The sequence below is a fragment of the Talaromyces amestolkiae genome (genome assembly GCF_001896365.1).
Source record: "Talaromyces amestolkiae strain CIB chromosome Unknown scaffold2.1, whole genome shotgun sequence".
NCBI classification, from domain to species: domain Eukaryota; kingdom Fungi; phylum Ascomycota; class Eurotiomycetes; order Eurotiales; family Trichocomaceae; genus Talaromyces; species Talaromyces amestolkiae.
Genome location: NW_024468038.1, coordinates 1044520 through 1057254, shown reverse-complemented (window position 1 = coordinate 1057254; position 12735 = coordinate 1044520). Strand labels below are relative to the sequence as shown.

Sequence of the window (12735 nt, the reverse complement as noted above, 5' to 3'; positions counted from 1 at the left end):
GACTCGATGCGGTTAGCGCTGGACAACAAATAAACATACCGCGTTGAGTATTTACTACGACCAGCCAACCTTGAATTTTGAATCTACCTGTCTGAACGAACATCATCTACATCTGGATATTCTACAGCTATTTTCAATTCAAAAACATCGCGTGTCCTCTGTGTCGAGTGCTTTGGACTGACTACGTGCAGAAAAACATTGACCGCGCTAGCCAATCAACCATGCCATGTTAGTGCAAGCTCGTCGACTACTAACAGACTTGTACTAGTTAGAGTAGACTAAGAATTGTTGATCAGGCCGTACCCCACCAGCTCTGGCCAAGACTCTAGTCGTCCCTGGGAGAATCATCATGGTGTATCATAGAACGTACATTCAACATACAATACAGTCTATCTGATATCGAGTATTTGACTACAGACAGAGATCAATGAGCAAAACTTTCCACCACTCGCTCGCTCTCATGCTGATTCTCTAGCCACGAACCAAACCCTTCGAGTCGATCGGCTTCTTCGTCTGGATCACGCCCTTCAGCCAAGTCTTCCAGCGCTGCTCGCTTTTCGTTGGTCTTTTTGAATTTCTCTGAGCCGTCCGCTATATACGCGACGACTTGCGTGCCGCCGAAGAATCTACCTCCCATTGTCTGGCTTATCATTAGCAGAGGTATAGCTATCAGAGGAGATCTGACTTCTTACCTGTACACATTGCTTGGCAGCATCCGGATCACTAAAACGCACCGTCACAACGCCTGCAGGCTCTTTGTCGTAGAGAACCACGTTTGTAACGTCGCCAAGTTTGGAGCATTCGTCGCGAATATCTTGTTTGATGTCGAGAATGGCCGCGGGATCCTCCTATAAGCAGTTAGTTGTGCTCACTTGTACTACTAAATAGACTCGTACCTCAATCTCCTCTAGCGTAAACATATGCTTCAAGACCACCACCTTATCAAAACGCGAACTGGTATCCGGAAGCGCAGAAGGCTCGTCATCGTCCCAATCGGCAAGCTTACTATGAGCAAACGTTAGACACCAAACCAAAACAACTCCTTTGAGTACTGACCTATTCAGCTTCTGCGTCCTCTTCATAATCTTCTTCTTGTCCCTCATATTCGTATTCGTAGGCGCATTCTGCTGACTCTTATACGAAAAATCCGCCGCCTGCACCTTCATCGGCCCCAACGGCCCAGGTTGCCCTATCCTAAAATCCGACTCATCCAACATCTGTATTGCCAGGTTCACAGACTCCGGTCGAAAGTAGACAACCAGCGCTTCGCCCTTGAAGTTTCCGGATTCGTCCATGTACATTTTTATTCGTGGTCGGCCGCTGTCGATTTCTTCGGCGATGACGCCGCATTTAGAGAATACGTCGCGAATTTCGTCGAGGGTTGCGTCGAGCGGGATGGAGGTAATGTATACGGCAGTATTGACGCGCTGTCGTTTTTGTTTTTGGCCGTTCTCCTGTCTAACAGTCAGTTCGTCTGTTGCAAGAGATGTAGAGGGTGTCTCACCTCATCAGGCTGTTTTCGTTTCTTCTTTCGCAACTCGGATGGCGTTACTTCTTCTGTCTCGTCCACACCTTCGACTCTATATGCTTGTCGCTGTTGTTCCAGTAGAGCATCATCGATCTAGACAAACTTTCGGTCAGTGCATCATTGATCTGTACATCTGAGGATGCGACTAGACGTACGGTTTGCACCCATCGCTTCAGCGCAGAGTCGTATTCATATTCCTGGCCATCTTCCGTCTCGAGGATGAATTTGTTATCGAGCTTCGAGAAGGAGATGCGCGGATCGCTGTCGAAATCTGCTGGGTCTGTAGGGAAACCGCCTGCTGATGTCGTTGCCGGCTGCTCTTCTTCCGCCATGTTTGCGGTCGGCGGTATATGTTCGCTCAGCGGTATGTATAAAAAACAATCTGCTTTCGTATAAGTGTGTACTGGGTTCTGATATCGCAATAAAGTGGTATTTAATGTGATTGTAGACAGGATGAAGTTGTCGGAGCCAAGTCGAGGTTTGGTGGGGCCGGAGCTTGAGCTTCGCAGCTCTTCCGGACTAGGATACAATTGTCCAATGACCTGATCACGTTCTTCATTCAGACATTGTATTTATGACTCTATTATATAGTCTTACGAATATTCTACAATGGAGAAGTGACATAGTAATCGTTGATTGGGTATCTATCCTGAATAATTAAGTAAAATGTATCGAATCTAGTAAATCAGAGTGCGGCGACAAATGTGTAACACCATCCTGATGCGATGATAAATACAAGAGAACTGAAAAAGTAATGAAGGGATAATTATAAGCGTTCCAAAAATGACAGACGAGTGCTGTGACTCAAAAAACAGTCAAGGCACTAAACCTTAGACTCTTCGACTGTTCGTTCAATGGAGTTGACCTTGCTGACGGGGATGGAGCTTCCGTCAGTGGCTCCGATCACATCGCGAGTGATCTCGACGTAGTCATAAGCAAACTCTCCAATCTCAGCATCGTCAATGCCCATGATCTCATCCTCTTCGGTGGATCGAAGGCTGAGACCGGGAATGAAGTTGAGGACAAGGAGAATGAGGCAGGAGCCGAAGAAAGAGTAGGCAAGACCACTGACGGAGTCGGCCAACTGGTAAGCAAGCTGGATGTAGTTCTGGTTGAGCCAGCCTCCGGGAATGACGGTAGCACCGTCAAGATGAGCAATGTAGTCACTGTGAAAGATTAGCCAACTGGTTATTTAAGTGAAAAAAAAAAGGAGACATACGCAGCAAAGAGTCCAGTAAGGAGGTTTCCAACGAGACCGCCAATGCCGTGAACAGCATAAATATCAAGAGCGTCGTCAATGCTCATGACATACTTGAGCTTAGTGCCGTAGTTGCAAGCAGCGGCACCGACGATACCGAAGACAACAGCAGACCAAGCTGGGACGAAACCAGAAGCAGGAGTAATGGCAACGAGACCAGCAATGACACCGGAGCAGAAACCGACGGTGGACCACTTCTTCTCGAGTCTGTAGTCGAGGAGACACCAGGTGACACCTCCAACGGAAGCAGCCAAGTTGGTAACGACGGCAGCCATGACGGCGCGGAGGTTAGCACTCAAGGCAGAACCGGCGTTGAATCCGAACCATCCGACCCAGAGAAAGACGGTACCAATGACGACGTGAGTAACGTTGTGAGGGCGGTAGTTGAGTTCGTGAGTACCGTGACCACGACGCTTGCCTAGCATCAAGGAGTAGGCGAGAGCGGCGGCACCGGACGAAATGTGCACAGGAGTACCACCGGCGAAGTCGAGACCTCCGAGCTTGAATACCCAACCGGATGGGTTCCAGGTCCAGCAGGCAATGGGGTCGTAGATGATGGTCGACCAAACGAACATGAAGACGATGCAAGGAAGCATGCGGCCACGCTCAGCAACGGCGCCAACAGCAAGAGCAACACTATGATTCATTAGTATACCTCTCTTCAAAGGATCAAGCAGGTGCTACTCACGTGATGGCAGCGAACATTCCCTGGTAGACGGCGAATAGAAGATCAGGGACCTTGGAGCTGCCGACAGAGGGAGCACCCAAGACATCCTTGAAACCGAAGTTGCTCAAGTCACCGATGTACGTGCCGGCAGAGTGAGAGAAGGCGAGGGAGTAGCCCCAGAAGAACCATTGGAAGGAGATAACCCCGACGGACATGATGGACAGCCAGATGAGGGAGAGAGCTGATTTACGACGGGCCAGACCGGAGTAGAAGAATCTGTAATAGGACAAAGTATTAGACGCTGTCCATGTTAGAAAGGACGATAGTTGACCTACCCAACTCCGGGAATCATGAGCAAGACGAGAGCGGTGGAGGTAATCATCCATGCAATATCACCGGCATTGTAATAGAGGTTGAGATCCTCGGTCAAGGAATCACCACCGGTGGCAGTGGTCCCATTGTAGGGGACCAGGGGAACGTAATCGCCGCTGTCCGACATGGCGTTATATTAATAATGTCCAGATTCCAATTGACAAGTCGAATGAATGATGTCTCGAATTCATTTAGTCGAGTTCTTAATGGGAAGAGTGAGAACGCCCGCGCAGCAGGTGGACTGTTGAAGGAAGGTGTGTCGAGGGTTGAGGTCGAGATGGAGATGGAGAGTGGAGGAGCAAAAGAAAACACCAAGGGAGTATAGGAAGGAACGATGCAGGGATATATAAAAAACTACGACTTCATGGAGCAACATTAGCAGGCGATAATATCGCGGAGCGACCCAGACTGCTCGCCATGACTCTCTGCTCTGATGGGTTGAAAGGCGGAAGCTGTCATGAATGGGGACTCCACTACTATCATGCCAAGAGATAACAGATCCAATTGACTAATATTCATCGCTGTTTCTTTTTTCTCGAAAGCGAAGATAGCGTGGAATTACAGCGCCTAAGCTCAGCTGGGAATCTAGGGTCGGATGGGGCCATTTTAGGGCATATCCACTACGCTGGGGGTCTCCGACTACTGTGGATCGGTTCAATCTATTGGAAGTCGGACAATTGCTGGCCCAATCCTGGAGAGCCATCACTTCCGCGGAATCAGTCTATTGGCAATTTTGAATATGTACGGTTTCAATATTGCAGTCTATCACCGCGGTACAGGTTTAATGGGCTCATTGCATGTCCGGCGTTCTAAGCTTAAGCACCGTCTCTCCTGTTGATCTCGCTCGATTTGATCGCAGTGCGTTTGCTGCACAAACATTGAAGACTCAAAGGCACTCAGAGGCAATAAACATCGGCCATACATCGGCGACTAGTCATGATTAGTTTCGCTTGTTCGTGAATGTGTATGGAGACCATGAGTTCTACATAGTACCTGCATTAAAGATACGAGCTCCCAAACGCGCCAACCCTAAGCGGTCCTCCCAGCCTAATCTTAAGGGCCCCCACTGATTGGTGAACCTAATCGTTCTTATCTACGCCTTTTAGAACCAATCACCGGACGAGATTTCTATTCTCATTAGAAATTAATCGGTTCTCTTTTACAGTGGCATCGCCTATCGCTTGGATCTAGCACGAAGTAATTGCATGATGTACGTATGGAGGTCATTGAGTCTTCGGCCATCGAGATATCGCGCGCGTCTCTGCACGGACTGGGGTATCATGTATGGAGGAATCCACGTGTGTCTGTCTTCCTGCCTTGACGCATGACATCAGTTGGCGACTCTGATCTTTTACGGAGGAGTACTCCGTATGCATTACGATTAACGTCTCTACACAAAGCAGTCCTTCGGGGACTAAGATGGGCGAAAACACTCGAAGCTGAGACCGATTGTAGTACAAAGGAGCAAAATATCTTCCAAGCAAGGCTAGGGTGGCTCGGATGACATTGTCATTCTCAGCCTCCAGTTTGTGACACCGTGGTTACCGTACGGCAGCTATCCAAAAATCCCAAATGGAGCCATCTACCAATTTGAAATCGCGAGGCAGAATGATGAATTTGCATTACCTACATGCGACAATGCCAGCGCAGATAACGACTCGATAAGCCGTTGTCAGTGCCATGCCCTAAAACGCTTGGCTATAAAGAATAGTCCGTCAACCTGTCAAGCAAAAGATAAGCCCGCGACGCCTGATTGGACCGGTGCGGCATCTGACTCTCGCATCTCCGCTGAATCCGCCAGCTTCTTCTCTTATGTTTATTTCCACTGTTCACTTAACACGACAGCAGTACTCCGTACCAGGCTTGGGAAGGAAGTTGTTCCAGGGTCGAGACTCGGCATGACTCGGAACGCACTGTACTTTTCTCGTCGAGTCACGTGATTATCCTCCAGCATACACTTTTCGCGGTAAGCGGACCATTAGATAAAAAGATCAAAATACGTAGAAACTAGTGCAGACTCATACGCGTTGCACTGCACTGAGTGAGTATGACGCTGCTATGATGGGTAGGGGACCTAGTTATCTGAGCAAGTAACAGTGTTACATCTAATATTGTAGCTCCTCGATCCTATATTTGAATATCTTCTAGATCATAATCAATACGGCGACCCCGCTGTATGAGCTGCGTCGAATCTGATCAGACGTCAGACGTTCTGCCACATAGAGGTCTCGCCGTAGCGTGAGAAGCAATACAGCGCGTGTCGATCCCGCTGCGTGCCTCATTGAGCTGTCGGGCAGCTGACAGACGACAACGCGATGCTCAAATCACAATGCAGGAAGCGGCTTTGCCAAAGACAATAAACCCATTCTGGGCACTTTGTTTCTTTCGTCTTTTCTTTCTAGCTCTACTATAAGTAGTAAGTTGTTGCCTAAGAATTATCAAAGTCAAGCCACTCTTGGCACCGCCACAGCCGTTGGGAAAGCAAAAACATCCATTCCCGTTTGGGACTTAGCACTGCAGCCTCCGCAGCTACGGCTTACCTCGAAGACCTTCACAGATACTGCTTTGTGTCCTCTGGCCCATCATCAAACATGGACACTGCAGATATCATCATGAACGCCCCCGATTCGGATGGGTCTGGCTCTGGCGATGAGTACAGTTCGCCGCCGGCCTTTATTGTCCGGTCAACCCCCGACTTGAGCGATCTCGAAGGCCAGCCCACGCCCTTAGCTACCTCACCTCCGTCTCTCGTCAGCACCCTCTCATCCGGATATGCGTCAACATGGTCATCACGGTCGACGGGACGCCCCCGAGGAAGCAGCCTTGTCGGCACTCCTGCATTCGAACCTGAAGTCCCCTTGACCGAACGCGACCTGAGACTGCAACGTCCGTCGGGACCTGCAAGAACGCCCTCGAGTACATATGCACCTCAAAGACGGCCGCCGCACTTTATTAATCTACAAAATGATGGACGTCGTTCATCGTCCACAAAAAGGAATGCCCGGCGAGACCCTAATGCTCAATATCGCGCTCAGGAAAAGGCCTATGTACAGCGGTTACGCGCCAACCCGCAAGCTTGGTACCAGCAATTTGGAGACTTTCAGGGAATGGCCACCATAGATTCAGACGTTGACGAGCCCTCTCCATCCTCCGAAATGCCATTTGAAGACGACCAATACGATCCTGACATTCAACTCTTTCTCGCCGAAAACGATAATCAGCCGACAATCGAGGAGTTGAAGAATCCCAAGAACCAGGAACGTCTAGAATGGCACGCTATGTTGGCTTCTGTGCTCAAGGGTGATGTGGTCAAACAGGAAAAACAGCGATTGATTGGATCGACGGAAACAAGGCGCTCTGCTGCTATGAACGGTGATATCTGGCTGGGTGTCCGGGCCAAGGCATGCGGCCGAAGTGTTCCATTGCAAAAGAAGCTCATTGAAGATGCTCGCGCATCCCTGGGCACTGTCATTGAAGACATTATCAACTTTCAGATTAAAGGTGAGAAAGAAATTGGTAAACCTGCTACCGAGCAGGTGGAGGACGTCGTCCGCAAAATCAGCCAATGCCAAGATCTCTATCCTACCAGAAAGGAAATGGAACTCGCCAATCCTAGAGCTGCTTCTGAACAGTTTCATGAAAGCTGCGCTGCCGTCTGTGCCTGGCACAATATCACACAGCTCATTAATACCGAATTGGCCATTCTACAAAACTGGGTTGGCAATGATGAGCTAGACTTTACGAAGCCACGAGATAGATCAACGAGAACTGATTTGTCTGACGATGGATCATTTCTTGACCGGATCATGAAGGAAGATGGATTAAAAACTTTACAGGGCGAGCATAATATGATTATCGGCATAGGAGAAGTAATCAACAAAGCCAAAGTTACGCTAATCGAGAATGCGGAAGCTTTCTCGAAACGCCATCTTCCACCATATATCGAGGAGCTGCTTACTTTAATCAATTTTCCGTCTCGACTTATTCAAGAGATCATTCGGGTCCGTCTCACATACGCTAAGAAAATGAAAGATCCAGCACAGCAGTCGCCTATACTTGTGGACCAAATGATTTCGCAATTCCAAATATTGATGAGGGTTGCTGTTGAAATCAAGCAACGTTACCTTGTTATATCCAAGGTCGAACCAGGCTGGGATCTGCCGCCCTGTATCGACGAGAATTTCGACAACGTTGTGGTCGACGCTATGAAATACTACTTCCGACTTCTCAACTGGAAATTGAATGCCAACAAGAACACTTTCAAGGAGGCTGAAATTTTGGAGCAGGAGTGGGGTTTCTCGAATGAGATTGGTCGTCGGCTTCAGAGCGGTGATATCGAGGTGGCCGAACAGTTCAGGTATATAATCACCCTTCGGTTCCACACACACAGAGCTAACAATATAACAGTGCTTTGACTGCCAAGTCTTTGCAAAGACTGATGATTCATTTCGAACGTGAATTGTCACCGCGCTCGGATGAAGATCCCGCGGATATGGACAAGCGCTACAAGAGCAGTTTGGATTCGACTCGCGTCCGCCAGCGAAAGCTCTATCGTTTCTCGCGCTTTCTCCGACAGTTATTTGAAAATGCTACGGAATACAATATGGGTGGAGACATTGCTGATGAGTTTTTCGAGGCCCTTCTGATCTCTGACCATTTCCTTATTACCTCCAACGACTCTGTAGGCCAGAAAGGGGTCTACTTGATTGCTCATCACGCTCTGTGGGAACAGCCTGTTGACATCCAATCAATCCTTGGTACTTCTTTCCGCGAAGAGGATCATCCCAAGGACGGATCAAATTTTCCGTACATCCTTGTTATCCGTCCCGAGCGTCAGCTGTCATGGATGGGCAAGGTCATGGAAGTTGAAGGATTGGAGCATCCGACAGATGTTCGTCCAGGAAAGCTCCGTCTCGTTGCAGACGGCACGCAGCAACGACTTGTCAGCGCACGGCATGAACTAGCTCAGTTGACGAACATGAATCTCGATATCGCTATTGAGCAACGTGCTAATCTGGGTAGAGTCAATGCTGAGTTGAATAAAATCAAAAAAATCTCATTCAAATTGTCCATGACCATCATGGATAGTGTTGCTGTCATTCGACAGCAGCTCAGAGAGAAGGCAATCGATAATACTGAGCTAATCCAAGCTTGCTATGCTTTCGCGACTGAATTCGGAAAGCGCTCTTCTAACTATGTGGATGCGAACAGACGGGCCATGAACAGTGCTCGTTTGGTAGAACTGTCCCTGGAGTGGGTGTCTTTTATCTGCGATGATTGCGATGCTTCGGATAGAAGAACGTTTAAATGGGCGGTGGCTGCTCTGGAGTTTGCGATGGCAATCACCTCGAGTAACCATCTCCTATCCATGGATGATGCTCAGTATTCTCAGCTCAGAGTCAAGGTTGCTGGCTGCATGTCGGTGCTCATCTCTCACTTTGATATCATGGGCGCCAGGTCAACATTGGCCGCCCAGGCTGAGAACAAACGCTTGGACGAAACACGCGGAGGCTCGAGGCGATATGGCGGCGGKGGAAGAATTCTCAGCGACGAGGAGGCAACAAAACTTGTCCGTGAGCAGCGTCTTGCACACATTGCCACGGTTGAAGACATGCGAGTCGAAGAGAATGCCAAACGACAGGCTGTTGGAAAGGTATTGGAAGGTTCCAATGAGGCTGATAGGTCGCTTACAGTGTTGTCCTCGTCTGCAACAAATGTCTCACTTCGCTGGCAGCAAGGACAGTTTATTGGCGGCGGAACATTCGGCTCTGTATACGTTGCGATCAATCTTGATAGCAACTACCTCATGGCTGTTAAGGAGATTCGTCTTCAAGATCCTCAACTTATTCCTGTGATTGCTCAACAGATCAGAGATGAAATGGGTGTTCTCGAAGTTCTTGATCATCCCAACATCGTCTCCTACTATGGCATCGAAGTCCATCGCGACAAGGTCTACATCTTCATGGAGTACTGCTCTGGAGGCTCACTAGCAGGCTTGCTGGAACACGGTCGTGTGGAAGACGAGACTTTCATCATGGTCTACGCTCTCCAGCTGCTAGAAGGTTTGGCATACTTGCACCAAGCTGGCATCATCCACCGTGACATCAAACCCGAGAACATCCTCTTGGATCACAATGGCGTGATCAAATATGTCGACTTTGGAGCTGCCAAGATCATTGCGCGCCAGGGCAAAACGGTTGCAAACGCCGAGGCCTTTACAAACGGCGTTGGTGGTGGGCACAAGGAAGGATTGGGCGGCGCCAAAGAGCCACAGCGCAAGAACCAAAAAACCATGACTGGTACACCCATGTACATGTCTCCCGAAGTGATTCGAGGCGATGCATCCGAGTTGGTTGAACGCCAGGGCGCGATCGATATCTGGTCTCTTGGCTGCGTTATATTAGAAATGGCCACGGGCCGTCGTCCATGGTCAAGCCTTGACAACGAGTGGGCAATCATGTACAACATTGCACAGGGCAACCAACCCCAACTCCCGACTCGCGAACAACTAAGTGATATCGGTATCGACTTCTTGAGCCGCTGCTTCGAGCGCGATCCTCTGAAACGGCCCACCGCGGCGGAATTACTGCAGCACGAATGGATTGTATCCATCAGGAACCAAGTCGTCGTTGAGCCGCAGACGCCTGTTAGCGATGCCGGAAGTTCGACGGCCAGTAATTCCAGTGCTGCGAGCAGCCGACATAACTCGAGCACATATCTATAATTTTCGATCTGCTCAGAATCTAGCATTTTCCTCGTTCTCGTTCTCATTCTCACACCTGTCTTCTTATATACACCATCTTCTTCAGTACACGACATCGATACCCGGAACAAACATGTTTCACCTTTTTTTCTTATCTTGCGAGACTCGTTTCGAGTACCTCTTAATGTAATGCATAACCGCATTTCTGTTGGTCTCCTGTGCCTAGTTAGGTAGTACATGACATCTGTATATTCTTATCATTTAGTATTCATTCAAGTTCAAAAATGTGAAATGTACGACATMCCCCCAGCCGCTACAGCCAGTTTGATGCACATACTACGCACGTCTAAGGCTGTATCTGAATAATGCTATGATTGAGTTCAGTAGACCTGACTATGCATATACCTATGTACTCTCTACTATACAAGGATGAAGCTATACAGGAGGATATCATTGAGCGAAACGCACAAAAAAGAGAGACCAAGGGAATCAAGACAAATCAAACCAATAACTAGAGCCAAACTCATACAGGTCCCTGAGCTTCATACAAATGCCCGCTCTTAGACAACACCGTACCTAGACCCGGATGAACCTCTACCTGAAACGGCTGCCAGGGGATCCGTTCACCATCCACACTGATATACCCGTCTTTACTACCCCTGGGAGTAAGACGATAAGCGTGGACTTTGCGAACTTCGACTTCGGGGTAGTCAAAAAACCCCCCATTCTCGACGGCGGTCATCATGGATAATGCTCGCAATCGACCAATCGCGCCGTCAATCATGACGACATCAATCAATCCGTCGTTGGGCACGGTGGCCGGGAAAAAGTTCGCGTCGGCAGTCATAATGGCCATATTACCGGCGTAGAAGTTGCTCAGTGTGTCGGTCGAAATCGTCTGCCAGTCACTCGGCACTTCGTCGTCGACGGTGCCGTACTTGAGTGCCGGTAGACCCTGACCGATGACTTCTTGGCTGCCGCCGATGGGTCGTAGGGCCGGTTTCTGGTTTTTGTATTCAAGATATCGCTCTTTCATTGCTTGTTTGCTGTCCGTCTCCAGCTTGAAGGATATGTCGCATGGATACGTCGCCTGACGCAGAAGCCGCGTGAGGAAGCCATACGTGAAGCGCGCGGCGCCCATCCATCGTAAATGATCCGTGCCCAAATCAGACTCTGCGACGATTCCGTAAGACTGCGACAAAAACGATAGTGTCCGAGTACCCGTTTGGGTCAAAGAGACTAAGTCCAGGGGCGTGCGCAAACCCTTGATGATACTCAACGCCGCAAGACTGACGCTGTTAGTCCCGCAAAGGTTCCATGCCATCGCATTTCCGGAGCCGCAGGGCACCATGGCAACGGCGACTTTGGCGAGTGCTTCGGCGGCATTGGCTCGTTTCGCGAATCCGTTGAGCACTTCATAGGGAAGACCGTCTCCGGAACAGCAGAGGACTGCATCGTAGGCGTCGATATCCATTTTCTCAGCAATATCTGTCGCATGGCCAGCGTATTTGGTCAGCTCCAGATCAACTTTACACCCCGCCGCCTCGAACATGGGAGCTGCATATTCATTGTATAATTCCTTGGCGTATCCTTTACCACCATACGGGTTGATCAGGACCCGTAGTCGCTTGTTGCGCTGAGCTTGGCCGTATGCGGATTTGAGGAGTTGCTCAATCCATGCCTCTGCTATGGCGAGTGATGTTTGGTCGTTGTCGAGCGCGTATGTAAGTGTGCTGGGGGCGTAGTCGTCTTTCACGACGGGCTTTGCGTATTTGAGGATGAGAGCGGAGTCGGAGATTTGTGCGGAGAGGATGTCGTAGTAGGGGATTGATTGGGACGCGGTAGTAGCTGAGTGAGTTAGTAGCTGGACAATGACCGATTGTAGCTGTATGCATACCGACGACTTGTAGACCACAGTAGCGAACGTCCTTTTTTGTCGCGGGATCTAGAAACTGGTCAGAATACGCGATTGCTCGGAATCAGCGGACAGTGGGGGCAGGTCAATGCGGTTGCAGCACTGCATAGATACTCTTGTACATACCATTCACGAAGAGCGCATCAGACTGCAGAGTCAGAGTGACATTATTTCCCACTGCAAGAGATAGGTCCGGGCTCAACTCTCCCATATCGCTGGCCGCCATCTTCGCGGCGGAAGCGTCGGCGGGKACTTCGTCTGCGGACATTCTTATCTATACAGTCTGCAACAT

The 12735-nt window shown here is 49.3% G+C and overlaps 4 protein-coding genes across 4 annotated transcripts; 1 reads left to right on the top strand and 3 right to left on the bottom strand.

Annotated features, from left to right (window-relative positions):
* Positions 1 to 424: 424 nt before the first annotated feature.
* Positions 425 to 1860, bottom strand: BHQ10_001633 (uncharacterized protein; the record flags this gene model as incomplete). Its single annotated transcript, XM_040873691.1, has 6 exons — positions 425 to 640; positions 693 to 848; positions 897 to 1005; positions 1057 to 1454; positions 1505 to 1621; positions 1684 to 1860. 6 exons carry the CDS (start codon positions 1858 to 1860, stop codon positions 425 to 427), a joined length of 1173 nt encoding a protein of 390 aa, XP_040730138.1.
* A 491-nt stretch (positions 1861 to 2351) lies between these two features.
* On the bottom strand, positions 2352 to 3952 carry BHQ10_001632 (uncharacterized protein; the record flags this gene model as incomplete). Its single annotated transcript, XM_040873690.1, has 4 exons — positions 2352 to 2694; positions 2748 to 3422; positions 3475 to 3729; positions 3789 to 3952. The coding sequence occupies 4 exons, from the start codon at positions 3950 to 3952 to the stop codon at positions 2352 to 2354; spliced, it is 1437 nt and encodes a 478-aa protein (XP_040730137.1).
* A 2464-nt stretch (positions 3953 to 6416) lies between these two features.
* BHQ10_001631 (uncharacterized protein) lies at positions 6417 to 10549 on the top strand (the record flags this gene model as incomplete). The annotated part of the gene is made up of 2 exons (XM_040873689.1): positions 6417 to 8182; positions 8233 to 10549. 2 exons carry the CDS (start codon positions 6417 to 6419, stop codon positions 10547 to 10549), a joined length of 4083 nt encoding a protein of 1360 aa, XP_040730136.1.
* A 502-nt stretch (positions 10550 to 11051) lies between these two features.
* Positions 11052 to 12711, bottom strand: BHQ10_001630 (uncharacterized protein; the record flags this gene model as incomplete). The annotated part of the gene is made up of 3 exons (XM_040873688.1): positions 11052 to 12376; positions 12426 to 12473; positions 12570 to 12711. 3 exons carry the CDS (start codon positions 12709 to 12711, stop codon positions 11052 to 11054), a joined length of 1515 nt encoding a protein of 504 aa, XP_040730135.1.
* Positions 12712 to 12735: the final 24 nt, after the last annotated feature.